This window comes from Aedes aegypti, chromosome 3 (assembly GCF_002204515.2).
Source record: "Aedes aegypti strain LVP_AGWG chromosome 3, AaegL5.0 Primary Assembly, whole genome shotgun sequence".
Lineage (NCBI taxonomy): Eukaryota > Metazoa > Arthropoda > Insecta > Diptera > Culicidae > Aedes > Aedes aegypti.
This window is the reverse complement of record NC_035109.1, coordinates 407,422,947-407,437,840: the sequence shown is the minus strand read 5'-3', so window position 1 is coordinate 407,437,840 and position 14,894 is coordinate 407,422,947. Positions and strand designations below refer to the sequence as shown.

At 41.9% G+C, this 14,894-nt stretch overlaps 1 protein-coding gene across 3 annotated transcripts in view; it reads right to left on the bottom strand.

The window, feature by feature from the left end:
- Positions 1–1,183: 1,183 nt before the first annotated feature.
- The window catches only part of LOC5569131 (mediator of RNA polymerase II transcription subunit 1), a 44,765-nt gene continuing 31,054 nt past the window's right edge, over positions 1,184–14,894 (bottom strand). For all 3 annotated transcript variants that reach the window (XM_021848431.1, XM_021848432.1, XM_021848430.1), the window contains 2 exons: positions 3,421–5,782; positions 1,184–3,271 (listed from right to left, as the gene is read on the bottom strand). In XM_021848431.1, coding sequence (XP_021704123.1) covers positions 1,650–3,271; positions 3,421–5,782 — 3,984 coding nt within the window. In that variant the 3' untranslated portion in view covers positions 1,184–1,649. The remainder of the gene's footprint in view (positions 3,272–3,420; positions 5,783–14,894) is intronic.

Below are 14,894 nucleotides of genomic sequence, written 5' to 3'. Positions count from 1 at the left end.
TTTCCGAAAATTTCTTCACTCCGTATACTCTCATCCCAACTCGTTTCAGTTCCCAGAATAACAGAGTATGTAAACGCCAGCCTACAAGCAGACCAGGGTGTTAACCGGATCCTTGGTAGAGCCTATCGAAGTCTTGGTTGATTGTCTCTGGTGGAAAACATTAAATCTATTCCGAAATTCTTTAGCTTTGGACGGAGCTATTTGCTAATGTGCATGTCGTATGGGATGGAGACTCTCTTCATGGATTCGGTGATAGGGGTGAGGTTGTCGATGATGGCGTTTATCGTCCTTTCTTGTATCCGTTTATTCTTGCCGTCTCGTAGATGTATTCCGCTGGAACGAATGATTCGATGTGTAGGGGATGACTCGCTGGGTGTTTGTAGGCTTCCTATAGATTTCTAAGTTGTAGGAAGATCTTTCTTCTCTGGTGACAAGTAGATCCAAAAACGGTAGTTTTCCATCCCTCTCATCTTCGTGGGTGAACTTGATATCCTTGTGTACGCTGTATATTGTATCCAAAATTCTAGCTAGATCGTTCCGCTTGATAACGCTGAAAATGTCGTCGACATATCTCCACCAATTATCCGGTAATACTCCTTGTTTCTTTAAACTTTCCTCTAGATTCGCCGTGAATGGCTCGCGCAAAAACGGAGAGTTGGTTTCCCATGGGGGCTTCTTTCCTCTGCTTGTAGAAGTTTCCTCATAAATGAAAGTAGTGTCCATACATACCAGTGGCGATTCCTTAACCTCAAATCTACCTGTTCCACGAATAGAGCAACAAATTTGCACCTTTTGCGAAGAGATCTCTTAGAAAGGACGATTCCAATGATTTACTGTTTGCTTTTTAATTTAATTTTGCCGAATTAACCATTTCTAGATTCGTAGAACAGGTAATAAGTGAGGTTACGAGTCGCCTCTGATACATACACAACCTTGCCAACCTCATGTATGTTCTGACCTATCCTTTTCATGTGAAATGGTTAGTCAAGGAATTCCAGAATATGCCGAATCCCTTCCCACTAGGAGTCAGGAAACATCGAGAATAACGAGATAGCGACATAGCGGCTCTTTTCCCCAGCGTTGCAGTAAGGGATGTACTAAATCTTTTCGAGGACTGCTCCAATGGACGGATGCAGCAACAGGCACAAATATTTCGAAGCGTTCCATACCTACTCAAACGCGGTTTTGATTTGTTCTCATTCCTTTTATTCTCAGTAATACTCACTAAATAATAAACTTTTTTTCCTTAATTTGTTTTCGCAACGGCGATGCTGTCCCAGAACACTCTTTTCAAATAGCTAATCCTAACGTTCCTTCCCTCTGGAGAAGAGCCACGTGGTACCCAAATCTCATCTAAAGATTTTTCTCTTTTCTCTTTTGCCTAAAATTTTGTCCCTTTTGCTACAATCTCAGAAAGACTACATTTTATCGTCGATAAACACACTCTCGGTAGGGAAATCACCAAATTGAACGCGACTCAATTTGCGGAACATTCCTCCTTCGCTAAATGAAACGACTCTTAAGTGGTCATACTAATTTCTCTCGATACTTTTAAATATGTATTGAACAGTGTTTGAGTTTCACGTAAGAAACTTCCATACGTTTTTGATTACAATCTATGTACAGCACAGGGCGACGACAGGATATTGTCATTTGCCGCTGACCCCGACGAGCGTTTCGTCCTCATCAGGACCTCCAACGGAACTGCTGGAAGCTGCACCTCCGCCACCATGCAAGGGAAGAGGGCTGGGAACGGGCGATTTCATGATGTGAACCGAAACAGACGTCGGCGACGTTACAGGTCCCGGACCGGCGGAACCACCTGATGATGCCGAAGCAGCAGCTGCAGCAAGTTGAGACGCGGCCACGGCAGCAGCATTACTAAGACTGAGAGCACTGAGATGATGGTGATGATTCTTCAGCGCAGCAACGAACTGCTGAGTATTGTCGAGCTTGTTCATTAGCTGGGCGGCAACGGCTGCCGCGGCCAAGGCTTGGGCAGGCGAAGTGCTCCGAAGACCGTCCATTGAGTTGCTATTGGTGGTGGCATCGATGAGCTTATCCGAAGAGCTGTGATTTGACATGGTGCTGCTGGGGCGAGACGGAGGTCGCATCAAACTGGCATCGGCAGAGTCACTGCTGTTGGAAAAGTCCATTGCGTGGCTCTGCACATTGCCTGGCGATGGAAAGGGAGGCGGAACGGACCCAGTGGGGGTCGTTGGAGTAGTAGAACCTTTTCCATAGATTGACGAGAATCCATCTCGGCTATTGCTCGAGGACTGATGGTCCAAATTCGGAGATCGTCTCATCAGCATCGACGTATCGTGGCCGGAAAACATTTTCTGCATCACGTTCGGCAATAGGGTCGAATGCAGAGGCGAAACATCACCTGGCAGTTTGTTGAATGGGAGGGAAAAATCGTTACTTCCGGTCGGCGATTGGCCAACATTCGACAGTGGAGTGGTAGGTGCCGAAGAAGAAGATAAAGGGCGAGATTCTTGCTTCAGCTTTTCGATGTCACTTCCGCCGGGACCACTTCCCGATGAACCACCGGATCTGGCGGAAAGCTTCGGAATTTGAAACTTGGTGTCCAACGTCTTGACGAAGCCTTCCATGTTTTGAATGGAGGACGTGAGGCCAAGCATTTTCATCACGTTCAAAGCATTGGCATTGACGGCGGCTTGGGCTGCTGCTGCCATGGCAGCGTTTGTGGCCATAAGTGAAGAAGCAGCGGCAGCAGCAGCCGACGAGGACGATGACGATTTGGAACTACTTCGAGACTTGTCCTTGCTGCTCCCAGAGGACGACGAGCTCGATTTAGACGATGGCCTCATCGAACTACCAGAGCTCGATAACGATCCGGATGAACTTGACTTTTGAAACGGTGCTTTGGAAGAAGATGATGATGATGAACCAGAGCTGAAAGATTTCCCACTGCTGCTGCTGCTACTTCCAGACGTTGGAGGATAAGCGCCACTGAAGCTTTGAGAGCTTGGTAGTTTCTTCGGGGGCAGAGATCCGCTTGAAATGCTCGGTTTAGTTCCAGATTTGGAACTGCTGCTTTTGGAGCTTGACGACGACGTTGAAGAGCTGCTGCTTCCACTTTTCGAGCCTTTCTTGTTCTGAATGGTAAGTTTGATTCCGTCCGAGCTGGGTTTGACCATGTATTCCGAGGTCTTACCCTGCATTGCAGCGGCTGCTGAGGAAAAGTGTGCTGCCAGAGCCGCTGCTGCAGCTGCTGATGCCGAACCAAGGGAAGCGCCAGTGAGGTCTGTGGAAGCACACAAGGATTACTTTAAATATGAGTTTGACTTGATGTTAGCGAACCTTAATTCTACTGATTTTTGTTTTGTGGATGAGGTGAACAGGAGAGGTTAGTGATTTGTCTAAATGGCTTTTTTGGTTTGATTTAAAACTCACTTGAAACCGAAGTCGAAGAGGTTGAGCTTGATGCAGACGATGATGACGCTACTGGTAGAGAAGAGGAAGCAGTCTTACCGGGTGTGGAGGCATCTTTCAAGGAAAATCCCGCTTGTTGAGCTAGCTCTGGGAGTAGCATCAGGGAACTTTCGTCGCCCCCTTGAGCGGATTTGAGCTTGTCGATCACAGCACTGAGAGAGCCTTTCCGTTTCATTGCCTGTTGGAGCAGAAGCATTCCGGCGGCAGAAGCTGCAGCAGCCGAGGCATTTTTCGATAGATCCGTTGCACCAATTCCAAACAGTCCACTGTCTGTCAGGTCAATACTACCACTTCCGGAACTGCTTCCTCCACTACTATTGCTATTCATTAACTCCAGCTGAACGCCGGCACTCACTGTAGAACCACAATTGGTCAAATCCAGCTGCTTCAATTTGACAGCAGGAGTTTTAAGCTTTGGACTGGACGAGCTAGATGACGAAGAATATCCCGATCTCTTCTCGCCCCTATCTCGATCTCTGTCCCTGTCGCGATCTCTGGAGGATGATGATCCACCACTCCCACTACTTTTACTCCCACTCCCGGATGAACCTTCGTCTTTGCCACTGCCACCAATACCGGACGAGCCATTTTTCGAGCTGGGAGAACCGCTGCTGGTGGCTGATTTGAGTGCCGACATACTTGGCTTTCCCCCACCAGAGCTTCCACCGGAAATATGCTTCGGAGAGGACGTCCCATAGCTGCCCTGATGCTTTGGACTGCTGTGATGTACTGGCGAGTGCTTGGGGCTGGATTTACTCCCCGAACCAGGGCTTCCACTGGAGAGAAATATTTGACTTGACGAGCTGCCACTCCCACTCTTCAACGGAACAGGGGAAACGGAAAATTTTCGAGAGCTGCCCGATGGCGAAGCGGGACCATCCGTGCTCTTGGAGAGTATCTTGTGCGGTGGTCCCATTTGCTGCAGTTGGGCCAGTTGTTCCTCATGTCTTCGTTTCTTTTTCTTCTCGAGCTTTGCTCGATCGGATTCGCTACTGCTACTGCTGCTTCCACTTTTCCGATGGATACTTCCGCTAGAGCTACTGCTAAGCTTTTTGTCCCCACTGTTATCGCTGCTACTTTTCAAAGACCCTCCAGAGGAACCCATTGGAATGGGGGTAATGGTAATCGAGGAGGGCACATTTGTACCAGCATTGGCCAGTGGGATAATCTCGATTCCGGGTCGTTTGTCCAGACCGATGTTGTTCAGGACGGAATTTGTCAACGAACTCGTAGATTTCCCCACTCCGATCGGGGTGATACTGACCGATGTGGCGTAGGAAGGTTCTTCTGACTTAACTTTAACTTCCGGTTCACTGACTTCGGTGGTGTCGTCCAGATCCGAACTATTCGACGATCGCATTAGATCGGGGTCAAGAGAGGAAAAATCCAAGCTCCCAAGAATGGAACTATTTCCAGAGCTCTCACTGGCATTGCCTGAAACCGAGTTCCTTGGTCCTACGGTACTTACTGGGGCCGGTGCTCCCATTGCTGCCGTCGACGATGATGACTGTCCTGCATTCGTCTGTTGATTTTCACCCAAAGAGTTCGAGTCGCCACTGCTCAAGTTTGTCGACTCGTCATATTCATCATCATCGTCTTCCTCATCCATCGCTTCGTTACCTTCTTCCGATTCTACCTTACTACTCTTTGGGCTTCTACAAAAATCCTCCACTCCACGGCGTTTCTTCGATTGATCCATCGGTTCGAGTTTCACCTTTTTAACATCGCAAAACTCCATGCCGGATCCATTCAAGCTTCCGTTATGCTGACCGTTCATAGCCGATCCTCCTCCTCCTCCTCCTCCGCCGGGTCCTGCTGGACCGTTCCCTCCGCCTTCATCCGGGCCCATAGACAAGCTAAAATTTCCCTCATCCACGGTGCCATTTCCCCCGCCGTTCCCTTGGCCTTTAAATTTGACCTCGTAGTCCTCTTGCCAGATTTTCATCAACCCCCGCAGGGTCACCGGAATCGACATCGTGCGCTGGACGATCAGAGAAACCTGCTTGGATATTCGTTCGTCGCTTTCGTAACCGTTGCAAAACACCCGAACTTGAATCGCAAGGATGTTCCGCAGATCGAACTCCACCATGGCGATCGATTCCTCGAAAGGGTGCTCCAGGGAAACCGTAATGTACTGACACGAGAGGGCGGCCACCTCAAACACCACCAGATGTTCGTAGTCGCTCATCCGGGTGCTGCTCGAACCGTTATTCCGGATACAGCTGGTCAGTAGCTGATTGAAGAGAGCTTGCTGCCGCAGGAACACCAAAATTTTCGACACGTGCTGCGGCTCGGTGAATGGAATGCTGCTGATGATTGTACCCTGGAAATGCGGAAACAGAATAAATGAAATAATTTTATTGATCTTTGATGAATGCTGAACTTCAATGAACTAACATTCCGCAACTGGTTCCGGTAAGACGTTGGAACAACATTTTCAGAACATCATATGCTGATATCGTTTAATTGTTTCTCTGTCAAAATTAGAATGAACGCTATGTCGTGGACCAAACCCAAACTGTAGAAACTTTATCAAATTCCAGTCCCTCCAACGAACCAACGATCTTATCGATTGAAAGCCAGCCTCACGAGAATAGCGTGTTCATTTTTTTTTTTTTTTAGAAAGACACTGACACGTTAATGCTTCCAGTGGGCATTATGCCCTTTGAAGGAAGCACCACACTAGACAACGGACTAGCATGCAACGCCCAGTGGCACTATCCGAAAACATTCCTCACGAAAAGTTTTCCGGACTGCAGCGGGAATCGAACCCACACTCCCTAGCACGATGCGGCTAAATGCCTGGTTACACTAACCGCACGACTACGAAGCCCACAAATCATTTATTATCAAAATGCCGGTGAAGCCAACTTAACACTTCAGTCGTCGCGCTGTTGTATTTTGTACAACACTGGTGAAAAAACCTCGCTTTTCGTACACAGCAGCGGCGTGGCGGTTCTGACGGTTGCAAACCGCGCCACGACTGGAAGGTTAAACTCAACAACCTGTTCTTCCTTCAAACCATCGAATCCGGCTCTGGGACGCAACATTGTTGGCTCTATGGAAGCCACCGAACCTCTCATCATAGTCGTGCCTTCCTTGTCAGCGCTCATCAGTCGTCCCGGCCCTATGTGTGCTGAGGCCAGGTGATTTTCCAACCACCTTACTCTAGGCAAGTACGCTTTCAATTCAATCAGTACAGCTCCTGATCCACTCATTGGTTTCAGTGCCGCTACAAACATCGACCACTCCTCAACCATTATGCAGTTACCGGGACGCACAGACGTTTGCTCAATGGAAGCCCCTTATCCTCCCGCCATCGATCTTCAGTAGTCCTGGTCCTGTGTGCGGATACGGAGACGGGGTCTTCCAAAACAAACAAGACATAAAATAATCTGCAAGGGGTCCTCCATGAACCACGTGGTTATATTTTTGGTAATTTACATCCCCTTCCCCTTGTGGTCAACTCTTAATTTTTTATTTTTATTTACATTAACCGTAACCATTGAACAAGGAAGAACTTAGTTAGGATATGTGGTAAATCACATAGAAGTAATAACTGGAAAAATCGGTGAGTTGCAGTGCTCTACGATGTTTTTGACAAAATTTGTGAGAGAATTTATTTGAGTATTCCTTGCAAAATTACAGGTAGCATGCCTTGAGAAGTTCATAAAGGTGTTCCAGAAAGAATCACTATAATACCTAAATCATTTCTTGAAATTTCCTCCAGAACTTATGGAATAGTCGAAAAACATTTTTGTAAACAAATTTAGAAGGTTTTCAACCAAGTTTCATATGCTCATGAACGACGCCCAACTGTAAATGGGAACTGTACTTGTCTTTACCAACTTTCTAATTTTATGTTAGGATTAGAGTTAGTTCATTTTCATTTTCATTTTGCAGCGTTTGGTGGGGCAAAGAGAGCGCAAGTCAGTCCAAAGCCGGGGGAAGGGATAGGTAATGGCCGTAATAGTCTATGCGGACCACTTGAACACCATCGGAAAGGATAAGAAGGGTTGGGGTAGGGTATAGGGAATGGAGAAGACTTGACACATTAATGCGATTAATGCTGCAAAATGTAAATGTGCTGAAAGCAATTTAATTTGAGTTTTGAAGTTTGATTTGACTTATTAAAATTCCAAATAGATCGGCCATTGTACAAGTTAGAAAGAATATGCTGATCGCTTTCTAGAAATTTTATAAACAACAAAATAATAACAATATGAGAGTGATGCTAAGGGCTGCTGATGGCACAATTCGACGCTTTAGGAGATTTTGATACTGATTGAACATTACTATACAGAGCGCAATTTAATCGATGGTGATAACTTTACAAACTTTATCTGTTTTTACACTGATTGACGATGCTGATTTATATAAAAATATTTGAAAAATATTTGATATTATTTCATTTGTTTGTGTGATCTAGGTGTTAATAATGGAAAAAATTTACATACCCTTGATGAAATACTTCCCTGACCAGAAATATTATATTTTGAGCGCCCTTTTCGAAGCTATTCTATCCAGGTATCCATGTACTGCTTTCAATCCTGAAATTATTCTTATTGTGCATGCTCATGCATTATATTAGTGATGCTCATAATCATGCAACAGATAAGAAGGAGAGAAAAAGAGAATATAGGAACAGTGATTAGTAATAAGTTAATTATGTAGTTTTGTTAGAATTATAAACAATTAAACAGCAGTAATGAATAACTTATAAAATTACTTTGCAGCATAGCTGAGCCTTTCGGAACGTAAGACCGATGTATAAAAATAATTTGTTTCGAAATTGTCCGCGTGGTCTTCTAGTGCCCCTATTAGATCAGAATCAGTCATAGACATACATATCGAATGCTCGCCATGACCCTATGACCAACATTTGTATATGTATAGACTTAGCTGATGTGGCTTTTCTAATAGGTAGTTCTTTCACTCATTGATTGTCTTCAAAACCTTGTCAAGTATAGAAAATTGATTTTATTTCATTTATTACTACATTAAAGCTACATTGTACTTATTAAGTATTAGGTATTATTTTATGTTTTTATCACTATTGATATTATCAAGGCCAGAATTCCCAGTGAGTGAAGAATTTTATAGTACTAGAACACCATAGAAGATCGCTAAACATTACCTAATCATGGAACGGCTTTTTGCTCTATTATTTTAGGTAGATGCTATTGATCTCCCTTTGCTCCTATCCGCAACCCGGTGCACGCGCCCTGTTGGTTTTCGAAAACCTCGTAGAAGATTACAAACCGTCAATGGCATTCCCAATTACTACCCCACATTGCACATTCTGGTCTGATTGTGCTCCTAACCCACCCTCAGTCTGTAATCTTCTCGCCAGTTTGAAATTATATTTTCCCGAAGTGAAAGTAATTTTGATGAGTGATAGCGTAGTGCAGCCCAACTGCATAGTACAGTAGTTTAACCAGAATCTTTAGGTCAGAAGATAAAATCTAAATTTTGTAATAAAAAGGTTGCCATTGCTTTGAAATTTACCCAACATCTAATCAAAACTACTAACAACAGCGATCAATTATCAAAATTCATCGCTCCCTGGAAAATATAATCCCAAGCCCAGGGAGTGTTTACATCACCTTGTTTTCACCAAAAAAAATATTTCTTGCGGTGCACTGCAATGATTGTCACTGTTTTGTTATTGTTATTAGGCTGATACAAATATTAAATTTCTTTTATGTCCGAGACCACTTGGAAGGTACGAGGGGGGGGGGGGGGGGGATAAAAATAAATAAGGAACAAAAAAGTAAAACTGAAAAAAAAGTTTTTTTTTTCGAATTTTTATTTTTAATGATAGTTGTTAAACTGTTTTTAATCGCCCTCTGGATCATCATTTTACTTGTTTTTTACTTCGTAAATTGAAAAAAACTAACTGATGTCAAAAAATGATGAATCTTTTTTTTTCTCCCCTTCAAAATTTTCGGATTTTTGAAGGGGGGGGGGTTATATAAAAGAAAATTAATATTCGTATCAGCCTTATGGCCGATCAAAAGTGACCTCCGTGAATTTAAGCTAAAATAAGCATTGCTTCGTCGATTTGATCTTAAAGTTTCCATCAATGATCATAATCTAGGTACGTACTGTTCATTTGAAGTGTTTTTATCTGGATAAATCAATTATTCCATTGGCGTAAAAACGGGGGGGGGGGGGCTAGGGGGGGCTTAGACCCCCCTAGAAAAGTTCAAGACCCCCCTAGAAAATTTTTATTCTCATGCTAAGTATACGCTTTACTTAAGAGATTTTTTCGATCAGAAGGGTCAAGCCCCCTCTAGATTTGAGTTCAAGTTACGCTAATGAATTATTCTATACGGAAAAAGTGCTAATTAGTATGAGCGGCAAATGGTGCCCCTTTGGAACCAGATGTCTCCAATCACCGCTTGTAAATCTTTGTTTTTATTTATCTCTTTTTAGAATGGCTTCGATTCGAAAAAGAAAAGCATACTCTGAAAATGATTTTCAAAATACCTTGATGGTTGCTCGACGCGGGATGTCCATCCGTCAATCGGCGATACAGCATGGAATATCCGCTGGAACACTTCGAGACAAACTACGAGAGAAATATCCAGTCGGTTCCAAACCAGGCAAAGAGTCCGTGTTGACAGAACACGAAGAATCTAAAATTGTCAATTGGGTTACTTCTCTCGCCCAAGCGGGATTTCCCGTTACTATGAAGCAGCTTCGAATAAGCGTAGGACAATTCGTAAGGCAGACAAAAAAGGGCACTCCATTCAACAACGGTATACCGGGGAAAAATGGGTTCGCCTTTTCTTGAAGCGGCACCCAGAAATATCTCTCCGAAAACCCAGTGTCCTAGCTCGGTACAGAGCAACAATCACAAAGGAGCAAATCGAAGCATGCCCAAGTAACAATTCCACAGCAACTTGGCTTTCGTGTGGATTTATTGATGTTTTATGACAGTTACGTGATTGCTATAATACTTAGAGGCGACATTTAACGTTGCCAAAAGATGATATTTTGTAATTCGGCTCTTGGCTGTTTTCAAAACCTTTTAGAGCCAAAACATAAAGTCAAAATTTTGTAGCTACAAAACCAGCTTTATTGCAGCATACAATACCTTATTTCAACTGCTTGCCGTGGCTGAACGACTCTTATTTGTTACGGTTATGATAATAGACGCATATAATACAGCTTGTTGCCAAAAAAGCCGCTTCTAAGCTACATGACTTCCACTTGGTTTTGGATGACTTACCTTATTTATACCTCCAAAATCAGTACTTTGACTCATAGGATGCAAGAACACCATTAACATAGCAAATTAAATACATGTCACACCAATATAACGTCACCAATATTGCGTTATTCCTAAAGAACACTTATTCCTAATGGGAAAACTGATATCCGTTTTCATATTTTTGGGTATATTCTTCGAAACAGCACGCCCGAACTGTCAAACTTTGATAAATGCTGCTGAGTTACCATAAAAAGCGAAAAAAAGCTGAATCATCTTCAATCAGCATTTATTGAGACAATTTTACATCCACAAATGCCGAATCATAACAGTGTGCCCTTATTAATGTAATTATGATAACAAAACAGCATTTGTCAATAACAATCAATCAATTATGGTTCCGCCATATTAATTTCACACCGGTTTCCACAATTTCACTATTTTCAAATCAAATTTCCTCCATGAATTCGTTCATAAAATGCTACGGTTCTATGATTAAACTGACTAAATATAACTTTTAGCACAATTACTGCCCAAACAAACCAAGAAATGCTGAATATGGTTTATTCTTCTCCTGGCGGTTTCTTTTAGCAAATGCTAAATAACTTAAAATAAACCACTTTCAGAGGGAGGACACGTAATTTAACTTCTTTTTCATCAAATTTCACAGTAAATCTCACGCGGCACTAAAGATTTGAACACTATATCAAAATAAATCACTTCAAATATTTAGCAAGCACTACGAAATAAATTATCACATATGTGTTTTCAATCTTATTTTGTTTTGTTTACGTTAGAACAAATCCGTCAAGACCGACGTTATGATAAAATCATTTTCAAGATGAAGCGACATTCATCTAGAACAGGTGGCCTCAAAATAGCTACCATAAATGCTATTTTGCTTTATTAGTGTGGCATAATGATACACTTCATAGCCTCTTTCAGAGTGGGCCAACTAGTCACGTTCTAATCTGCAAGAGGTTTTGGGGGATGCGATGAAGGCAACAATGCCTTGACCGTGGTTTTATAGACGTTTATTTATAGCACCCTGGAAGTAATTCGTAAAACTAAAATTGTTACTTGGGATGGTTTGGTGAAGTGCATACCAACTTGGACCAAGAAGATCTGGTTTACCTTCTGGATTGTCCAGACAGAATTTTTAATTTTTGTCAGAAAAAGTAAGTGTTTGGCCATGAAGCAGTCTAAGCATACCTACTACTTCGGAAACAACGGGAAAGAAAGCTACACTGCTCTCTTCACTGCCAGTGCTGATGGCAAACTGCTTCCACCACTCGTGATGTTTCCGTATAAATGTCGACTCCCTGGTGATATCATCCGTAGTGCTCCAGCTGATTGGGGAAAAGGCAAAACCGATAGCGGATGGATGACAGGGAATGCATTTTATGAGTTCCTAAAAAACATTTTCCAACCATGGCTAGAAAAAAAAGTCGCTCTACCCGTACTGCTATTTGTCGATAAGCCATGCAACGCTTATGAGCACAAACTTTAGTGAAAAACATCAAATAATACTCATCTGCTTATTCCCCAATTCAACCCATTTGACTCAACCATTGGATGTAAGTTTTTTCAGGCCAATGAAAAAACGTTGGGAGGACTCATTGTTGGATTTCCGATGTAAACACGGAATGCGTACCATCACGAAGTCAGAAATTTGCCCATTACTCAAAACAGCTCTCGATAATTTCGATAGTAAGGAGCAAGTAATTGAAAGTAGATTTCAAAAGAGCGGTTTGTACCCATGGAACCCAGAAGCTGTAAACTTTGCTTCAATGCCGACAAACCCATCTACTCTCGATGAACACAATATTTTGGCAGAACCTGTTCAGGCTGAACAGGCCGATACTAAATTTTTCGACGTGTTTGAAGCACGCCTTTCCGAAGATCAGCTAAGAGAATTCCGCAAACAAGAAGACTTTAGGCAGTGGAGCAAAGGAAGAAACCAAATTGTTCCAATTTTGGAAAAAAATGGAAACGTGAAATTGAAGGAAACACTCACGCCGAAAGTGACGATGAGAGCGATTTATGGGATTTCCAGAAGGTAAAGATCTGATACACAAATTATAAACAGCTTATTAAAAAACTTGTGCCTATTTTTTGCAGATGGACAATACTGCCCATACTCGCATAACAGTCCCATTTGAATTTTTACCACTTTTGAGTTAGCTTCAGGAATAGTGTTATTTTTTAGAGTTCTTTCTAAAATCAATCTTAAAATTTTATTTTTGTATGGATGAAATGCGAAAAAAATACCAAACCAGGTGCGTCCCATATGAAAAGTACCCGCATAACAGTCCCATTATTTTATTACAAAAATATTGAAACAAATCTACTCCCGTCAGGATTTCTAGACTTTTGCATTATGATTTTCATTCCTACAAAAGAAGAAAAAGTACAATAACGGTGATAGAAATGATTTATATTTAACAACTTTACTTATTCTTATGTAGTATTTTAATGCCATCTTCACTGAAGGGGTAGATTTTGTTCTTGCCAGCATCAACTATAGCAAAATGAATTAAATATATAAATTTCCTCTGAGTCAATGCTACCGCAGACTATCTATCGCCCTCTGATCCATAATCAACTTACTCGCTGGCAGGATCACCATCTAACGGTATGTAGTGACAGCTTTTTCGGACATCGCAGAATTTTGAATTATCGGTAGCATTTCTATGATCAAACGGATTGTTTACACTACAGCACCTAATTTTTCTCATCTAATCTACACACGGCAATATTATCCAGGAATTCCTTCATCATCATTAAGCTGACCAAAACTTGCTAGTTTTCTTGCTAGTGCTACCTTGACATGAAAATTCAACACCCACGTACAGTGAGTGGATTCAGCAAACAGTCCGTTTAGTGCGACCACACCGGTTGAATCAAATCTTCATTTAATCAGTACCATGTTGAATATCACTGACACCACCTCCGTTCAGTTTGATAACTTTAAGGTACATTTTTATAACTAAAATATACGAGTGCATTTACTATACAGCTTTAGAAGAAAAAGTGACTTGGAATTGTTTGTGAACATCAATGTGTCAAGGTGCGCGATAACAAAGTAAGCGAGCCCCATGTAATGGGACTGGTATGCGGGTATTTTTGCATTTGACTAAAGAAATACTCGGATAACGAGTCCCATTTGATTTAATTCCCTTATTTGGCAATTAAAATCCAATGATTCAATTTATTTTAGTTGTTAACTATTGTTTTCTATTGCATTGAAAACATGTTCAGCAATGTCACTAATTTCAACTTCTACAAGTAGCGACAAAAGACGAAAAGGGCACTCATGTTTAAATGCTTTTTTCTCGACACGATAATTTTCATGATGGGACTGTATTGCGAGTATGGGCAGAATACACCTTGCCGATCAGTGAGGAAACGGGCGTGTCGATTGCTGCCCTAGAAGATTCTGCAGGTGCGACAAACGTCCAAGATTCCATAAATACTTGTTCGTCTGTAATGGTTCCTACTTCAAGTTGTGCGGTAGATGAAATGTTTCAAAGCGTTTTTCCATTTCCGAAGGAAATGCAGAAATCTCACGATCATCACGCACAAAATTTTCACCTTCCTGCGGTAGCGACAAGTCAGACTTTTATTGCATATTTGAATGCGAAAGAGCAAGAAAAAATAGCAATTGAATGCGAGAAGACTCAAAAAACGGACAGAACGAGAGAAGACGAAAAAGGATCAGGAAATCAAAAATGAAGAAAAAAAGATGAAGCGTAAATTGAAGGCCAGGAGGAAGTCATTGTCAAAATCCTGCAAAAAGAACTGAATTGTAATTGATGTTTTTAGTACAGAGCATTTTGACAAATAAAAACTGAATTTGAACCATAAATCACTATGAAAGGGACAGAGAGAAATAAGAAAAAATCGGAAATCTAATCGAAGAAAAAAATCAATCTTTGTTAATTTTAAAATGTGCGTCAAAAACATGTAAAAAGTAAATAAATATTCAAATCTGCATATCACGATCTTTGTTGCAAAGCCTTTCTATTCATAAAGGGTACATTTCGAATAAAAATCGTGTTTTCCATTTATTATATTTTTTAAAGAAACAAATTAAAAAATGAGCGGTAAATGGGTCACACATGAGCGGTGAATGGGTCCCTATTTTCTGGATAAGCGGTAATAGGACCCGTAAGTGGGTAATACTTTTTTATTTTTTCTTAGGGATTCGCATATTTCT